Below are 17,729 nucleotides of genomic sequence, written 5' to 3'. Positions count from 1 at the left end.
TTGTTTGGTTACCCTCCACGTCCTTTTTTGTTTGGTTACCCTCCACGTCCTTTTTTGTTTGGTTACCCTCCACGTCCTTTTTTGTTTGGTTACCCTCCACGTCCTTTTTTGTTTGGTTACCCTCCACGTCCTTTTTTGTTTGGTTACCCTCCACGTCCTTTTTTGTTTGGTTACCCTCCACGTCCTTTTTTGTTTGGTTACCCTCCACGTCCTTTTTTGTTTGGTTACCCTCCACGTCCTTTTTTGTTTGGTTACCCTCCACGTCCTTTTTTGTTTGGTTACCCTCCACGTCCTTTTTTGTTTGGTTACCCTCCATGTCTTTTTTTGTTTGGTTACCCTCCATGTCTTTTTTTGTTTGGTTACCCTCCACGTCTTTTTTTGTTTGGTTACCCTCCACGTCTTTTTTTGTTTGGTTACCCTCCACGTCTTTTTTTGTTTGGTTACCCTCCACGTCTTTTTTTGTTTGGTTACCCTCCACGTCTTTTTTTGTTTGGTTACCCTCCATGTCTTTTTTTGTTTGGTTACCCTCCATGTCTTTTTTTGTTTGGTTACCCTCCATGTCCTTTTTTGTTTGGTTACCCTCCATGTCCTTTTTTGTTTGGTTACCCTCCATGTCCTTTTTTGTTTGGTTACCCTCCATGTCCTTTTTTGTTTGGTTACCCTCCATGTCCTTTTTTGTTTGGTTAACCTCCATGTCCTTTTTTGTTTGGTTAACCTCCACGTCCTTTTTTGTTTGGTTACCCTCCACGTCCTTTTTTGTTTGGTTACCCTCCACGTCCTTTTTTGTTTGGTTACCCTCCACGTCCTTTTTTGTTTGGTTACCCTCCACGTCCTTTTTTGTTTGGTTACCCTCCACGTCCTTTTTTGTTTGGTTACCCTCCACGTCCTTTTTTGTTTGGTTACCCTCCACGTCCTTTTTTGTTTGGTTACCCTCCACGTCCTTTTTTGTTTGGTTACCCTCCACGTCCTTTTTTGTTTGGTTACCCTCCACGTCCTTTTTTGTTTGGTTACCCTCCACGTCCTTTTTTGTTTGGTTACCCTCCACGTCCTTTTTTGTTTGGTTACCCTCCACGTCCTTTTTTGTTTGGTTACCCTCCATGTCTTTTGAGGGTACCCAGCTTTCTTTTTGCTGTTCAATCTCAAGTCTCTGCAAGTGCTGATATATACCTTACTTCTTTGAGCATGCTCTAAATGTAAACGCAGATTCCATGAACAAAGCTTCTTTCCTAGAACTGCCAGCTTTTGGAACCCTCTTCTGCTGGCATGTTTCCCGGTTGAATACATTTTAGCTTTCAAATCTAATGTAAACCACTTTAAGCCGTCCTCGTAAATCAAATTCTACCAAATGTTGGAATTGGGAGAACTCAAAATTGTCGCATATCTTACGTAGCAAAAGGAATATACCATCTTAGGGTCTTCTCTCTTGTACAGTAGAAACCCCAGATACAATTTTTTTTTTTTTTTTTTTTTTTTTTTTTTTTTTTTAAGGTTATGATGTGGAATACAATGTTTTTCCAGGCTCTAGTTACGGTATTTGCCTCGCCTTAGTGTTGTTTATAATGTTATTTGATTATATACATGTGTATTATATACTGTACTGTATTTTGTTGCTACTTTTTAATATATACTGTATAAAATTTTGCTTAGGCCCCATATTTTTAGAGATTAAATGTGTGCATAGGTAAAACCCAAAAAGTAATTGATATATTTTATTTGCAGTAAAAAATCTATCCATGACTTCATATGTAAGTGTTTTGGGCAAGATGCCTCTTGAGTGTAGGGTTTGTGGCTTTTTTTTTTTTTTTTTTTTTTTTTTTTTTTTTTTTTTTATGTGTCCCATTTTGAAAACTAATTTAATAATTGGAGTTTCTCTATCTTCAGATTTTAAATAACAAAAATGTATGTATTTGAAATCTTTGAAAGAAAAGGCTGAAATTTAAATGTAGAAAATTAACGCATTTGTAATGTTTTCTGCAGTTTTTTTTTTTTTTTTTTTTTTTTTACTCTGAAATTATGTTGGAGAGCTATAAAAATGAGTTGTATCATTAATACGAGAGTGACTTTTGTTCTCCAGAATTTATTTTTCTACATAGTTATCATCATTCTCAATACACTTTTGCCAGCTTCTTTAGATGCCAAAGTCTTAAAAGCTCTGAGCACACTTTGTCGCTTGCATCTATCGCCATTCTGAAATCGACAAACTCATCTCTTAACTATGCTGACATTAACTGAATCAGCTCTGTAAACGTTCAACAGACTCCAGTGAATATTGATTGGTTAATTTTTTTTTCTGCATAGAGTAATTCAATGATGCAGCTCTGCTTCTGGTGCATATCCATGACGGGGGTTGCTTTCTTAGTCTCACACTCTCAATATCTGCAACAGAGATGAAACTTTCACGACATGAATGTGTAAGTCAAGTCATAACAATGCAATTTGCATCCCCTCTGAAGCATTTGGGCAGAATATTAAAAAATAGACTTTACTTTTGGAATGTCTTTTTGTATTTTTCATAACCTTCGAGAATGTTTCAGTGTGAAGAGGTTTATTTATAACTTTGACTGAAACCTGTCTGCAAATGTATAGCCAAATGTTTTTTTTTTAATACAATTTTACACCTTTTATATATACTATTACAACATTGTTGCTTGCTTGTTTGTTTGTTTGTCTCTGTACACAATGGATGATGTCACAAATGGGAAGAAATCTTTTATGACTTCATCCATTAAAAAGTGGCTTGGGTATGGCACAAGTTTTTTTTAATAATGCTTTTTTTTTTCTTTTTTTTTTTTTTTTTAACTGTCATAAAGAAAAAAGTGAGTGCACATGAAGTGTTTACCACCTCTTGTGCACTGGCTTTCCAATCTCCACTTTTTGATCTTGTCACAGTAGGAGGTATCTACCTACCCCTCGCCAAACTTTCACAAGAAACACTTGTCTAGCTGAAAACACTATCAATAATTCCCCCCATCTGTGCCTAAACCTAAACGTAGATTCCATGAACAAAGCTTCTTTCTTAGAACTGCTCGCCTGTGGAATTGTCTTCCGTTTTCCTGCTTTCCGGCTGACTACAATATGGTTGTGTTCAAGTCTAACATAAATAAGTTCTTGATGAGCCGTTCCATATAAGTTATCAAATTTACCGAATTTTCATTACTAATGATTACTATATTGTCCAATTTCTACTGTACACTCTTTAACCCTTATCCTTGAGTGGCCTCTTGGCCTTGATAATGTGATGCCTGTGTGTGTAAAAAAAAAAAAAAAAAAAAAAAAAAAACTTAGAAAGCATAAGCATATGGCAACAAAATAAAAAATGCTAACTTCAGAAATTCCTGATTATTGGGTGGGGGCGGGGGTTTAATACCACGGTTTATATATCTAATTACTTCTATGTTCTTTAGATTTTATTTTTCCCACATACTTTTCTGATGCTGAAACTTTATTGAACTTTCATTTTATTGGGCCATGAGAAATTGGATTTCACAAATTATCTTAATTTGTTAATGTCTTACTATAATGGTGATTGGTTGAGACTGCTAATATTTACAACTGTTATAGCCATATCTCTCATTCAGAACTATTGATAATCCTGCTTTTTCCATAAAGTGACTTATCTATAAAATTGAGAATGTCTGTGAGGACACTTCTCCATCTATATACTCAACAAATTTTTGATCTGACTTGAAATTTAGTATATAAGGTATTCAGACACGTGGAAAACTTTTTTTTAATTGGTTTTCATCTGGAAAAAAGAGCTACTAAGGGGTCCAAATTGAAAAATTTGTATGTGGTAGGCCACTGGATTTTTATGTTCAACTGTTTCACGACTGCGTATGCGCAGTCCTGAAACATGTCAGCTTCTTTATGTTAAGTATGAGTTGGTTTGAAAATACTATTTAAAAGATCGTGTCAAGCTGATGTAATGGTTATTGTACTTGACTCATTGTTTTAGGTTTTGATTTCAATCCTAGCTCGAGTATTTTCTTTTATCTAGAAGTGGACTATTTAGAAAAATAAACAATACTCGCATGCACGTGTTTTAGTTTTTTCTTTACTTTTTTTCTTTTTTTGTCAAGAAATTTAATGTTAGGTTTAATACCTATAGTATTTCTGCATTAATTAAAATAAAATATTTATGCATATTTTATGACCGGGCAATGCAGGGCGGCTTGCTAGTTCACAAATAAAACTCATTTCCATGCATATTCCGCTGATTCTGAGTGAAGCTACTAGATTTAATAGCTATACTAGTTTAAGCCTGGCTGATCAAATGTTTATTTGCTCAACTAGGAATGTCTATGTAGAATGCTATGATCCAGAGGGTGACGTGTAACATACTTTGTTACAAGTAACCCTGTGGATCATAACATAACGTCTGAGAAGCATGTTGGATAGCTTCCTATAACAATAATGAAATTATCCATAGTCAGACAATATCTATGTAACATATGCATGCATAGTGACTTCCTAGAAAACAAGGTATGATCTTAAATCGACTAAAATATGACAATATTAATACTTTTTTTTTTTTTTTTTATAAGTAAATGATTTCATAGTTTAACCTTTTTGGCTATGTTTTAACAGCAACTGGTTGACTCTTCTCAGACTTGAGAAAATCAAGTGCCATTGAAGTCTACTGTCTTGACCGTTTTGTGATGGCATTTACTCTCTGGTGCTTCAGCTGGTTTCTTCAATGAATGAAAATCTATAACCTCCTCACCCCCATAAAAAAAAAAAAAATGAACAAAAATCTTGTGTACTTACCCATGATAGAAAAAATATCTTATGAATTGATCAGATAGATTTAAAAGAAAATCAAATTTTATGGCTAAATAATGACCAATCTCTCAATACCATTTTGAATAGTTTAAAGGACAAGGGAGATAATTCCAAGTTTAAGCTATTACAAGATTTTAGAAAACCATTTCGCAGGAGGCATTAGAGAAACTCCAATTCATCACTAATTAACTCCCCTTTAAAATTGCTCTTCAAAAATAGTTTAAAAATCAACCTTGTACATCATAACATTTTTGAATGCCCATGAATCATAAAAAAATTATTTTATTTATGAAAATTTATCAATTTAGGTAATTTTTAGTGTAAGTAATTTTCTTTCTGTCATGGGTACCTACATAACGATTAAAAAAAAAAAAAAATTTCTTGGGGGGGGGGGGTATTTATTGATTTGCGCTTTTTGCAAGGTTATTTCTGAATTCTGATTTTGAAAGGAATCCGATTCATCTTTTAATTTCCAAAGAATCAACCATCTGAATATTGAGACTTTAAAATAGGAATTCTAGGAGTCAACGTCAGACCTTATACATTCCAACTATGCAATCCTGATTATAATGATAGAATTGGAAAATATCTATTTTTTTAATCTTGAATCTTTTTGTTTAATTATTATCAGTATTATATACAGAGGTCATTCCAAAAGTAAGGCCTTTTATTATTAACTAAAAAATTAAAATGTTGAATCACAAAGACAAGAGTAGTATCATTAAAACAAGTGATCTTTTGTGCTCCAGAATTTTTCTACATAGTCACCACCATTCTCAGTGCACTTTTGCCAGCCTCTTTTGATGCCATGGTCATAAAAGTTCTGAACTAGTTTTGTCATTCATATTTGTAACCACTCTGAAATCAACAAACCCATCTCCTAACAGTGCTGATATCAACTGCATCAGCTTCATAAACATTCAACAGGCGCTGGTGAATATTGATGGCTTCAATTTTTTCTCCATAGAGGAATTCAATGACCTATCTGCTTCTGCTACATGCTCATGACAGGAGTTTGCTTTCTTAGTCTCAAACTATCAATATCTGCAACAGAATGATGAAACTTTCCGGTCATGAATACGTAAGTTCAGTCATCATAACAATGCAGTTTGCAGTCCCCTTTGATCTATTTTGGCATAATAAAAAATGAGGCATTACTTTTGGAACGTTGTGACCTTGTCTGTTTGAGAAATGATCTCTACCAAATTCCTACTAATTTTTGGTGTACAGACTTGAAACGTGATATAAGGGATTTGGACCTGTGATGGAAATTTGATCTTTAGATGGTAAAAATAGCTGCTAAAGAGTCAAAATTGGTACTTGGTAGGTATAAGTCGATTTCACGTGCTCTTGTATATATGTGCAAATATACATTTATATTTTACAACATTATTTTCTTTGCGCAAGGACATAGTATCGATGGTAACAAATAAAGCTGGAAGATTGTGTGTTTGTTTCAATCCTAGCTCATGGCACCAGTCATTTTTTTTTTTTTTTTTTTTTCTTTTTGTTTTCTTATAAACTTTTGAAATCGCAACTATATATTAGATGCAATATAATAATTGATACGATTTGCTCCATAATAATAAATACAAAATCTGCATGAATTAGTGTCATTTTTAAGTATGTTTTATGACCAGGCAATGCCGGGCACCTTTCTAGTGTATGTGTATAAATATATATATATAAGGAAATGATAGATAATGATAAGAAACCTGATATGTTTTTTTTTTTTTTACACAGTGATCACCACTTATCAAGGCCCGGAAGCCACTCAGGGATAAGGGTTATTGCAAGTACATTACGTTAGTGTGGAGATTTGATGAAGTGTTTACTTAAGGGGGCGGTTCATTAGGAATTTGTTAACATTGGACTTGAACACATCCAAGTTGTAGTAGTCTGGTGGGAAGCAGGCAGACGGAACAAAGTTCCACAGGCGTGCAGTTCTAAGAAAGAAGCTTTGTTCATAAAATCCACGTTTTGATCTAGGCACAGATAAAGAGTGGGGGAAATTTTTGACAGTGGATTCGGCTAGACGGGTGTTTTTCGTGAAAGATTGGCGAGGGGGGACCAGAGATTGGAGTTAAGACGAGCACCTGCCATGGAAATAACGATAAAACAGGGATAGGCTCGCAACGTCTCTTCTGTGGGAGAGAGGTTGCAGGGTAGAGAAAAGGGCATCCCCCACTAAGCCACGAAGTCTATTTTGTACTCTGTCAAAGCAGGATAGGCTGTTTTTAGCAGCTCCTGCCTAGATATGGCAACAGTATTCCATCCTTGGACGTACTTGGTTTTTATATAGATAGAGAATTGCATCAGTAGTGAGATATCTTCTGGAGCGGTAGAAGGATCCCACCATCTTTCCAGCGACCTTGGCAACAGACTTGATGTATGTGTTCCATTTCAGATCAGGAGTAAAGGTCAAACCCAGAAGCTTGTCAAAACACGGGGCCTCACCCAGACAAGAGCCATCCATCACAATTGATGCCAGGTGGGGATCAGAGCGTTGATGATGTAAGGATAGGAGTTTGGTTTTGGATGCATTAAAGGTAACCAGCCACATCTTCCCCCACTGAACCACGCGCTCGAGATCAGAGGAGAGAGAATCAGAGAGAACTTTGTCATTTACAGCCTTTGATGTGTTGCCGTAGATGGTTGTGTCATCAGCATAGATGTCAACGAATGATTAAGTATGTGTTTAGGGAGGTCATTGATGTAGATCAGGAAGAGAGTTGGGCCTAGACTGTCATGAAAGCTTCAACCTCTGTTGCATTCCTCTGCCTGTTCTATAAGTGTTTTAATGGTGAATACTCTAAACAACCAGTCCTTGTACCCCTTCGACGTAAATACCCCCAACAAACTCGGCAAGCAGCAAAATCCCACCCTACAAATAGAGAAGCATTAAGAATTGATTGTATAATTGAATTAAAAAAAAAATTCTTAATGCTGCAATATTTTAAGTTATTAATTTATACTTTTACTAGAATATCTTGTCCTTTTCTTTTCCAGTTTTAATAACTAGTCCTTTTACTTTTCCATATTTAAGCTTAACCATATTACTTTTCATGCTCACATTTTTCTATTGTAATCCATGATTTTTCCAGTCTTCCAATAGATTTACTTGTTCTTTGTTTAATTTCAGTCTTATTTTTTTGCCCCCATAAACACATGTAATAAAGTACGGCACTCGTCTGCTTTCAATAAAATCCCCCAATTATCAACCTTTCATGCTTTCATTCTGTTTCACTTGTTACTTCTTTCCATGACAGCAGTGAATTAGTAGCAACAATAATTGCTGAAGCGACATGGTTGCTATGGAAACCAGTCATAAAAAACGTCGCTGACCTCCTTACATATTTTTACGATTTTGAACACCAGGAAATTCATAACTTTTGTTTTACTACACAAAATTTGAATTTTTTTTTTTTTTTTTTCACAATATAGCTGAGAAGTTGATCTATAAACTAATAATTGTTTGAAATTTGGTCAAAAAATAAGTGAGAGGTGAAGCTTTAAAGCTGTTCGCAATGACTAAAACTGCCACTTAACCATATATTCAAACACTACCATGTTTGAATGATATATATATTACATACACACTAGATATACTTAGTTGATGTTTCCCAAAATTCAGTGAAGTCATTTTATTTTTGTTTGCATATTTTTTAATTTAATGTCGATAACTATTATGTTATCCTATTTAGGATTTATCTCCTTCGCTGATTTTATCTTTAGTTAATCTTTGACAACTAAATATTTATTCTGAAATCGACAAACTCATCTCTTAACTATGTTGACATTAACTGAATCAGCTCTGTAAACGTTCAACAGACTCCAGTGAATATTGATTGGTTAATTTTTTTTTCTGCATAGAGTAATTCAATGATGCAGCTCTGCTTCTGGTGCATATCCATGACGGGGGTTGCTTTCTTAGTCTCACACTCTCAATATCTGCAACAGAGATGAAACTTTCACGACATGAATGTGTAAGTCAATATTTTTGTTTACGAGCCAAATAGAATCGCTAGCCAAATTTGTGTGATTTTTGGAATATGACATCTTCTGTTCTGTGACAAGTATGTACATCAAAGATTTTTCTCTATTTTTTAATTTTTAAGTGTAATCTATATCTATAATACAAATCTCACTTGTCTGTTTAAATGTATATACGTATGTTTGTATGTCTGCCTAAAACTTTCGACAAAGGCGATGAATTTTCATGAAATCGGTATCATTTTGAAGCTCTATCCTTCAGACAATATCGAAAAATTGGCCAAAAACATTAATTCTATTACCCTCAACTGGGCACTTTTCTACAGGGACAGGTCACTTTTTTCGCCAATATTTTCAAGTCATTCTCTCTTTTCGATTGTCTAGCCTAGCCTTTATTTAAACCTATATTACTTTCGGTTTGGCGATTGGGGGGGGGAGCAAAGCAAAGACATCACATTTTGCTTTTTTTTTTTTTTTTTTTTTTTTTTTTTTTTTTTTTTTTTTTTTCCACATTCTTTTCCTCCTTTGCGGTACGGGTTTGAGCATGCCTGCCTACTACCACCTTTTTTTTTTTTTTTTGTTCAACACACCTGGGCAACGCCGGGCACTCAAGCTAGTTCTAAATATGCAACAAATTTTATATTGAGACCTGGAGATATAGACATTCAAATTTCTTCAGATTTTTTTTTTTTTTTTAACAACCTCCGTTAGAACAATATTTATTTTTTTATATACCTTTTTATTGTTTCAATAATTTGACTGCTAATTTTATTTTAAAAAAAAAAGGTTGAAAAGATTTTTTTTTTTTTTTCACACAGTAATAACCATTGGAAAATTGTTGATGAAAGAAAATCACTCACAAATGCGACTGTTTCACTCAATGTAAAGCTCTGATATTGGCAGTCGCTTGGTCAGATTAAGTAAATTATCAAATTGTATTGACTGTTTTATTGCCAGTGGCACAGTGTAACAATAACACTAGAAAATTGACTAGTTCAGAGTAAAGTTAGATTTGTCTGCTTAAAAAGTACTTGAAAAATCTGACAAGATGATAACTTTATAATATTAGTTAAATTGAACTATGGTTTACATGATTTGATTAGAAAACTTTTGATTATAGGGCAGAGATGAAAATCACATTTCGAGTAAAAATTCATTGTTATATTTGTATATCGGGCAAAAGTAAGTATCCTCACCAAAAATTAAGAAAAAAGTATTTAATAGAAGTTTAATTAAAAATAAAATCAGTTTTCATATTTTGTTGATCCACCATTGGTAAGATCGAAAATCCTGTAGATATAGAGATAAAAGTCTGTCTTTATGATCTGATTGTACTAATTTGTTCAGTTATAAATAAATGAATATAACGGCATAAATAAAATGGGAATTGATTCAAACATGCCTTGTACGTATTAGTTCAGTAACTGTCCATTGCTTACATTCAGTATGCCGCCATCCGTCTCAGAGTGGAGGATTTCGTTTGTTGTCATAAACACTTTTTCAAACACTATAGATAATAATCAAGATAAGTTTATTAAATGCAAAAATTTTTAGTGGTTGGTTAACTATTGAACTTCATAATTTTTCTAGTTTGAAGGTAATTTTATAGTATCATTACCCTTTTAAACTAACTAGAATTAAATTATTTTTTTTTTTTTTTTTTTTTTTTTAACGATCTACATCAGAATTCGGGTCATAAAAGGTTAACTAAGTAATAATGAACATTGGATCGGCAAAATATGAAAACTTATCTTATTTTTGATTAAACTTCTACTTGATAGCATTTCCTAATTTGGATATTTAATTTTACATGATATGTAAGTATATGAAAAAGTTTTTATTTGGAATGCATTTTTATCTTGTATTATATAAGCACTTAAATTTTGTTCCCTTATTTGCAGAAGTAAAGTTTTTGTCTAGATAACTAAACATTTTTTGTTGAAATTTTACTGAAAATATATTAAAATACAAAGCTTTAACAATTCTTTTTTTTTTTTTTTTTCTTTTTGTTTCTTTGTAGCCGACGATGACTCAAAGCAAAGCAACGTGAAAACAGTTAATATTCCAGAGCAACAGCAATGTGCGATTTGGAATTAGGGAAAAGTACATCGGAAGCATCGCTGAAGAAGCAATTACCATTGCGTTTTTCACAAACATCGCTGCATTACCCATTTGCAGAAAATTCAAATTCCATTCGGCAGATTTCGTATTTTCAACGATTAGATTTTCAAACTGTAAAAGATGGCGTCTTCTCAAAAAAGCTCTCACGGTCTTCCTCCCCATCCCAACTTTCAAAATATTTTTATAGCCATCAGCAGCCGAGATATTTAGGCTCGTCTGAATGTAGTTATTCTAAATTGACTGCACCTTCATCTTTGAAAGAAAAGTCTTCCGATCCTTATTCCCGTCCACTGAGTGCGAAGGAATTGGTACAAAAGTTTTCCGAGAGAAAAATGGCGTCCTCTTCTATCACAGCTTATAATAAGAATGACAACTATGGCTGTCAAGGTAATTTCCCGATGAATCTCAACTTCTTCCTCAAACCACAGAATCTTTTAAAACCTGATGATGCCTTACAGAACGCCGAAAATCCAAGCAAACATTCCATGGTGTCGGATAGCAGTTCGTCGTTAAAGCCGATCTGTAACAGTCCCCTGAAGGAAAGTCAGAGCACTAACTGCCAGTTTCCGCCCAAAACTGCATTTTTATTGACCGCACCAACTCGTGTTCCTTTTTCCTCCGTGAGTAAACATGTATCTGCCATTCCTAAGCCCGGCTGTTGCCAGGCGAAACCTTCCGATAAGCCTGTTTATGTTCGGAATTTGAATTACACACCGGCTCTGCCTTATGATGAAGTAATGCTTTCAAACCGTGAAGTGCTGAATTCGCCAGCAGATGTTCCCAAGCTGGAAGAATCTGAGCTGTTGGATAATCCGAGCCAGACGATGTATTATAAGATTGGAAACAAAACTGACGATTGTTTTTCCGACGGAAAACTAGCGGTGGCTGCTGTTTTGAGTCCTGCAAATGCTAAAATCAAATCAGTTTGGGAAGACACCTCGCAGGTTAGCCCTAACCAGGAAATTAATTCAGCTTCAGCAGAGATGTCTTCTGCGATTAGTCACTTGCCTGAAAACACTTTCAAAAGGTTTGTTAGTTTCTTTATTTACTGTTTTGTTTTCTAATACTATTGTAAAAACTTCCACCAAAAATTACTTTAAAAAATATGCTTTATTTGAGACCCAACGTCGCCCGGGATTGAATGAGGATGAACAAATGTTTCACCCTCCCATATTTTTTTATCATTGAAATCTGAAATAACTTTTTTTCAATCAAATCAATCGGTGCACCAGGAGGAAGCTTTACATATCGATCCGCAGTAACTTAACCTACAATACATTGTAGTTTACATTGCACTGTAGAGAACTTACTGTTGATTTCATGAAAATATTTTTATATATTGGCTTGAATAAAAGTTAAAAATGCAAAAGTCAAGTATTATAGATCATTGTGCTCTAAGAAGAAATATTCATTTCAAATGCACCCTTGTCATATCAAGGAACCTCCTGTTTTTATATGCCTGGCCTTTCTGCTTGTGCAATAATAAAATCTTAAATGCACTTGTGATGTTAGGCTGTATAAGGTGTTAACTTTGGTCAAAATTGCCTGTCCCTTCTTTCATCGGATTTTTTCAATACTTATCAGAATCTCTTTGATAGAAAATCTATCTAAGAAAACTGCCAGGCACATAAAGTACATTTGTGTGAAATTTAAAAAAAAAAATCAGCCCAGTCCTTTTGGAGTCCATAGGAAACTCTCTCTCACACACACAGTTCTTTTTCACAATGTTTTGGTCGATGTAACCTCCAACTTTCTTCAGGTGCTTCTTGTCGAACTCAGGAATTTGGGTGGAATTTCAAACAGAACTCTTTTACTTCATGGGAGTAGCAAATTCCCAAGTTCAATAGAAAAATTCCTGAGTTTGACAAGATACACCTGAAGATCAGAGTTTACATCAACCGAAACGTTGTGAAAATGACGCTCAAGATGAGAACAGTAGTCCAATGAATCCAAATAATACGAATAACCAATCCTCATCTCAAAAATTCAGGAACATCAAAAAATTGCATGTTTACTCTTTTTGCATGACAAAGTTAACATGTGTCTGGTTTTATACAAATAGATACATGTTGATTCTTATTATATAGTGGAAGATTTTTACTTGTTTTGCGTCCAATGCAAATGGAGATTTAAAAGCAACTTTTTTGTTTAGGAATGAAAATTATACACAAGTAATTTGTATGTAACTCTGGCCAGCCCTTTATTTATCCCTTTTTCTCAAGTCTATCTACATTATTTACTCGTGTGCTTTGTGTTTTTTGCCTTTCCTTGTCGACTGATTGTTATCTGTTGCACATTTGCTATCCTCCATTCTTTCAATATAACCATACCAGCAAAGTCTGCACACATCTTCCTATATTGCTCAGATCTAATCTTTCTCTGAGGTTATCATATCTAAGACCATTTTTAAGACTTCCACATTCATCATATCATATTCCGCATTCGTCATATCATTATTTCTCTCCGTGCAGTGCTTGTTCTCAATCCTCACTGGCCAGGTTTCACTTCATACATTTGCCTGATAGACTCTTTCCTCGATTAACAGTGGTATCGCTCTGCTGGTTAATGAAAGCAGTTCTCTGAACTTGCCCCATCCATCCTAATTTGTGTCATCAGACCAGCACTGGTTCATCTGTGCGCAAATCATCACTGATGATGAAACTTCTGAACAACTTCATCCAAATATACTTTCTCCACATCTTTGTTCTCAGACGTCTTCATTACCTCACACTTGTTGTACACAAATCTTTACGGTATTTTCGGTTTTAAAAAAAATTATTTTAGTAAATTAAAGAGTTTAAAAGTTTACAAGATACACTTGTTAATCTGAAAGAAGAATGCATTGAAGATGACTCTTGCAAAGTAAACCGAACATTTTTTTTTTTTTTTTTTTTTTATTCCCAATTTGGGGAGGATTTTAAAGAGAGCCAGTTTTAGGAGTTTTAGAGAAACATTTTTAACAAAAATTATTTTTAGATTTTTAATTAACTGTGAGAGCGAAATAGTCAAACTAATGAGTTCAAAAGCATAACTTCACAGATATTTTGGATGTTTAAAATGGAAGTTTACATAGATATGAAAATGGTGTTTGTTCATATTTTTTTATGATCCTTGTAGAACAAGGATTTATTAGCTTAAATATTGACAAAGTCTAAGTCGATAATTTAAGGGCCATGAATTAATCGATGCTTTTTGATGCTTCTGTTCAGTCTCGAAAGACAAAGGATACTCCTTGTAGGGAAAGCTGCACATGTAATTGTGAGACAAGGGTTGCGCAATCCCCAACCACACTTCTGAATCGGCATCTTTGATCAAATGATTTTTTCTGTGTGTCAAAAGTGATAACGTATACAACATAAAATATCTTCTAATATTCGATTATATATTCGATTATATTAAAGTCTGAATAAATTTAGGTAGAATATCCTTTGAATTACATTTTTATTTCAGCTATACATTTTTTCATATTCAAAATATCGCGCATACATTTATTTTTCAAATGAAATATAATTTTTAGTTTTATGTATAATTTTTATATTCCTTTAATTTTGTTCTAGCCGTTCTCATGGTGATGGGCATGTTGCTATCAATTCTGAGGGTGAAACTGATGATTGTTTAACCGAAGAAACCGATTCAGATTATGAAGGTATGCCATCTGCTGAATTTTACCACACATACATGACTTTTTTTTTTTTTTTTTTACTTCAGATGCGGCAAAAATAAAATCTGCACTTGTCATTTTTTCAAAAACTGCAAATTTAAGCTAAATTGAATGTAACTGTTTAAACTATCTATACCTTGTTTGATTCACCTTTTATTCCTTTATAATTTTACCTGTTCATATTTGACTTTTTATTGAAGTATTTTAGTGTTCACATCAATTTAAAAAAATAACTTCAAATTGAGAAGGCAAAAAGAAATTTCGCAGCAACAAATGAGCTTAAAACCAGCTTAAAATATCCACCTTTTAGGCAATAAAGCATCTCTAATCATAATTGTTGTCGTTGTTCCAGGTTATACAATGTAACATTTAGTCGATATGCCACGACTTTCTCTTAGTAATCATCAGGAGCACAATTATCTCCACGTTTCTGATTTATTCAATCGAGATTGAAATGTGATGAGAAAACCGTATAAGAATGACTGTGCAAAAGCACCAAAACACCGGCAGTGTTTGTGATACCCCTAAATCTTGTCATCCTTAAAGTTACTTTTTACAGGGAAGACAATGCTATCAAGCTCTGCAGCCTCAGAAACAGATTTGAAACAGCTCCCTAAATCCAACAACAGTGCAATCTTGTTAAAAAGTGCTCTCTTTCTACAGTTAAGAACAGATTAATGGAATTTCATTTGCAAGGCTGTATTGCAGGATGCAAGCCAAAGATTTCTGTAAAGAATAGAAAGCGCCATCTGGACTTCGTCAGATGCAATGAAGATCATGACTCTTCATATTGGTTGAAAGTGATTTTTAGTGATGAAAGCAAGTTCAATAGACTAGGCAATGATGGTATGCAGTACGTCCGTTGTTACAATATTTTTGCACTATAATGGGGTATGATCCTGCACAGTCGGGAGATTCTATTTATAAACGATGCTGCTAAGAACTTACGAATCGAATTAATTCATGTTCTGTTACCAATCAATCAGAAACCAGAATTGCTCCAGAAATATTAAACCTTTCTGTAGCAATTTCGCATATGTTTTCTCTGTCTCAGCACGGGAAGAATTTTTTGCTATGTGGATTCCAACTCGACCAGTCATCTCCAAGACTTGTGTAGAACAACGAACCATCAGAAACTGTTCTGAAATTAAACATGGCTTACTCTTCTAGAGGTTATGGGCCCACCATATGTCTTTATTTCGATGGATCCTAATCAAAATTCGAATTGTGGCAAGTGAAATTTTTAGGATATCTACAAATTCAAAAGCTACACAAAGTACTTCAAACACAACCTGAAAACAGAAACGACCCCGACTTCATTGAAAAGAACGCAACTGTCTTTGCAGAATTAATACAGATGACCAAAGTCTATCACTGGTAATGAGAGAAGCCTTGAACAATGGCTGCAAAGCATTGAACATATTGAGAGAGCATTATTTATCGAAAGGAAAACCCAAAATTATTTCTTTATGTATTGAACTGACCTCTCTAAAACGAATGGAAGCCGAAACCATTACAGATTATAAGAGCTGAAACTACTGCAAATTCTTTAAAAATGTCTGAAGTTATTAGCAACAGTCTGTTAATTTCCATGGTCCTCAAGGGATTACCAAGTGATTTCAAGCCATTTACCACTGTGATAACCCAGAAAGAAAAACCCATGACTTTTAGTCAATTCAAGGTGGCACTCAAAATTTACGAAGAAATTAAAAAAATGATCTGAAAAAAAAAAACGAATCTACAAATATCATGAAATTTAAAAATGCACCAAAATTAAATTATACTCATGCTGCGAATAAAAACTGTTCTGAAACTAAACATGGCTTACACTTCTAGATCTGTCAAAGGAAGGACAAAGAATTTAATCCTAGGTGCGCAGTTTCAACGTTGCAAGATGGTGGAGGTTCAGTTTTGGTGTGGGATATTGTTAAAGCTTTTTTTTCAATTAGAAATGGATTAACTGGTATAAGAAAAAGTTTTGAAATGACTGTGAAAAGAATCGGTTAAAACCTGCATTAGAAGTAAGGAATTGTTGTCATTGTGACCCAGAAAGTTATTCTGAAATGGTTGGTTATGAATTAAAAACAGCATAGAGAATCAAAATGCTTATTTTTCCATCTTGTATTCAATGTTCTGAAAATAAAACCTAATTGTTTTAAAATAAATATAATTCAAACAATTAGGTAGAATGAAAAACACTTTTTAAAATGATAAATGAAGTAAAGTTATTATAATGAAAACTTATTTGAAAATACATAATTTGAAATCAAAATTAACAATTCCGCAAGAACTTTTGCGATCTTGTGGATATTGTAAAAAAAAAAAAAAAAAAAATCTTTAAACAGCTAAAAAAAAAATGTAATAAACATGAAATCTTTGAATAATCAAATCGGAAAACTTCTAAAAATCAAAACCTATAAAACTGGTAAAAATAGCTTTTGAGCAGAATTTCAGTAATCTAAAATGTTGCTTCTATTTCATTGTTTCATTTTTATTTTCAATTTTTTCCACATATTAAAGCTAAAATAAATTGTATGTTTAAATTTTTCATCACATGTTGTCTTGCTGGAAATCTTTTTTTTTTTCTTTTTTTTTTATATATATAATTGCTTACTAAATTCAATAATTTATGCATTTTTATTAAAAAAAAATCTTTTTAATGTAAATTGATTGACCGTAGTGGAGTATGTGGGTAGGGTGGCGTTTCTTTTCCAATATTACTCTACTTACTCCTGATCACTTTATAACAATGAGTGTTTAGTAAGGAGGTGTCGAGTATGTATTTTTTTTACTTCACCGAGGATTGAACCCTAGTGTTCTAGGCCATTATGACAATACATTTTTATAAGACATGTTTTTTTAAATAACTTGTAAGACTGGTAATCTTTTTTTCTTTTTCCTTTGCAGAAGAGTGTGAGTTAGATAACGGTTGTAGCAGTCTATCGCGGCAGTTGTCCAGTTTGCAACCTAAGTTGGCGTCCCCTGATAAAGTGAATGAGACTAAAGTAAACAGCGCTCAGTCGAATCTCCTTCCAGCACTAACTGCCAGTTTGTTCCCAAATGTACCTCCAACTATCAACTTCGTCTACAGTGGATGCAAAGGTGACTCCATTTTCTTTGGTTAACTACATCCACCCCTCTACCCCAAAAAATCTTCTGGCAGACTTTTTGA

General features: G+C 33.8%; 1 protein-coding gene across 3 annotated transcripts in view; it reads left to right on the top strand.

The window, feature by feature from the left end:
• Nucleotides 1–17,729, top strand: part of LOC145291522 (tubulin monoglutamylase TTLL4-like) — a 73,463-nt gene that overhangs the window by 31,826 nt on the left and 23,908 nt on the right. For all 3 annotated transcript variants that reach the window (XM_080137509.1, XM_080137508.1, XM_080137510.1), the window contains exons 3-5: nucleotides 10,796–11,923; nucleotides 14,454–14,542; nucleotides 17,465–17,659. In XM_080137509.1, coding sequence (XP_079993635.1) covers nucleotides 10,854–11,923; nucleotides 14,454–14,542; nucleotides 17,465–17,659 — 1,354 coding nt within the window. In that variant the 5' untranslated portion in view covers nucleotides 10,796–10,853. The remainder of the gene's footprint in view (nucleotides 1–10,795; nucleotides 11,924–14,453; nucleotides 14,543–17,464; nucleotides 17,660–17,729) is intronic.

The sequence above is a fragment of the Euprymna scolopes genome, chromosome 12 (genome assembly GCF_053919585.1).
Source record: "Euprymna scolopes isolate OS-2025 chromosome 12, ASM5391958v1, whole genome shotgun sequence".
Lineage (NCBI taxonomy): Eukaryota > Metazoa > Mollusca > Cephalopoda > Sepiida > Sepiolidae > Euprymna > Euprymna scolopes.
Note: the sequence above shows the minus strand (reverse complement) of the source record. Positions and strands in the feature narration are given on the sequence as shown.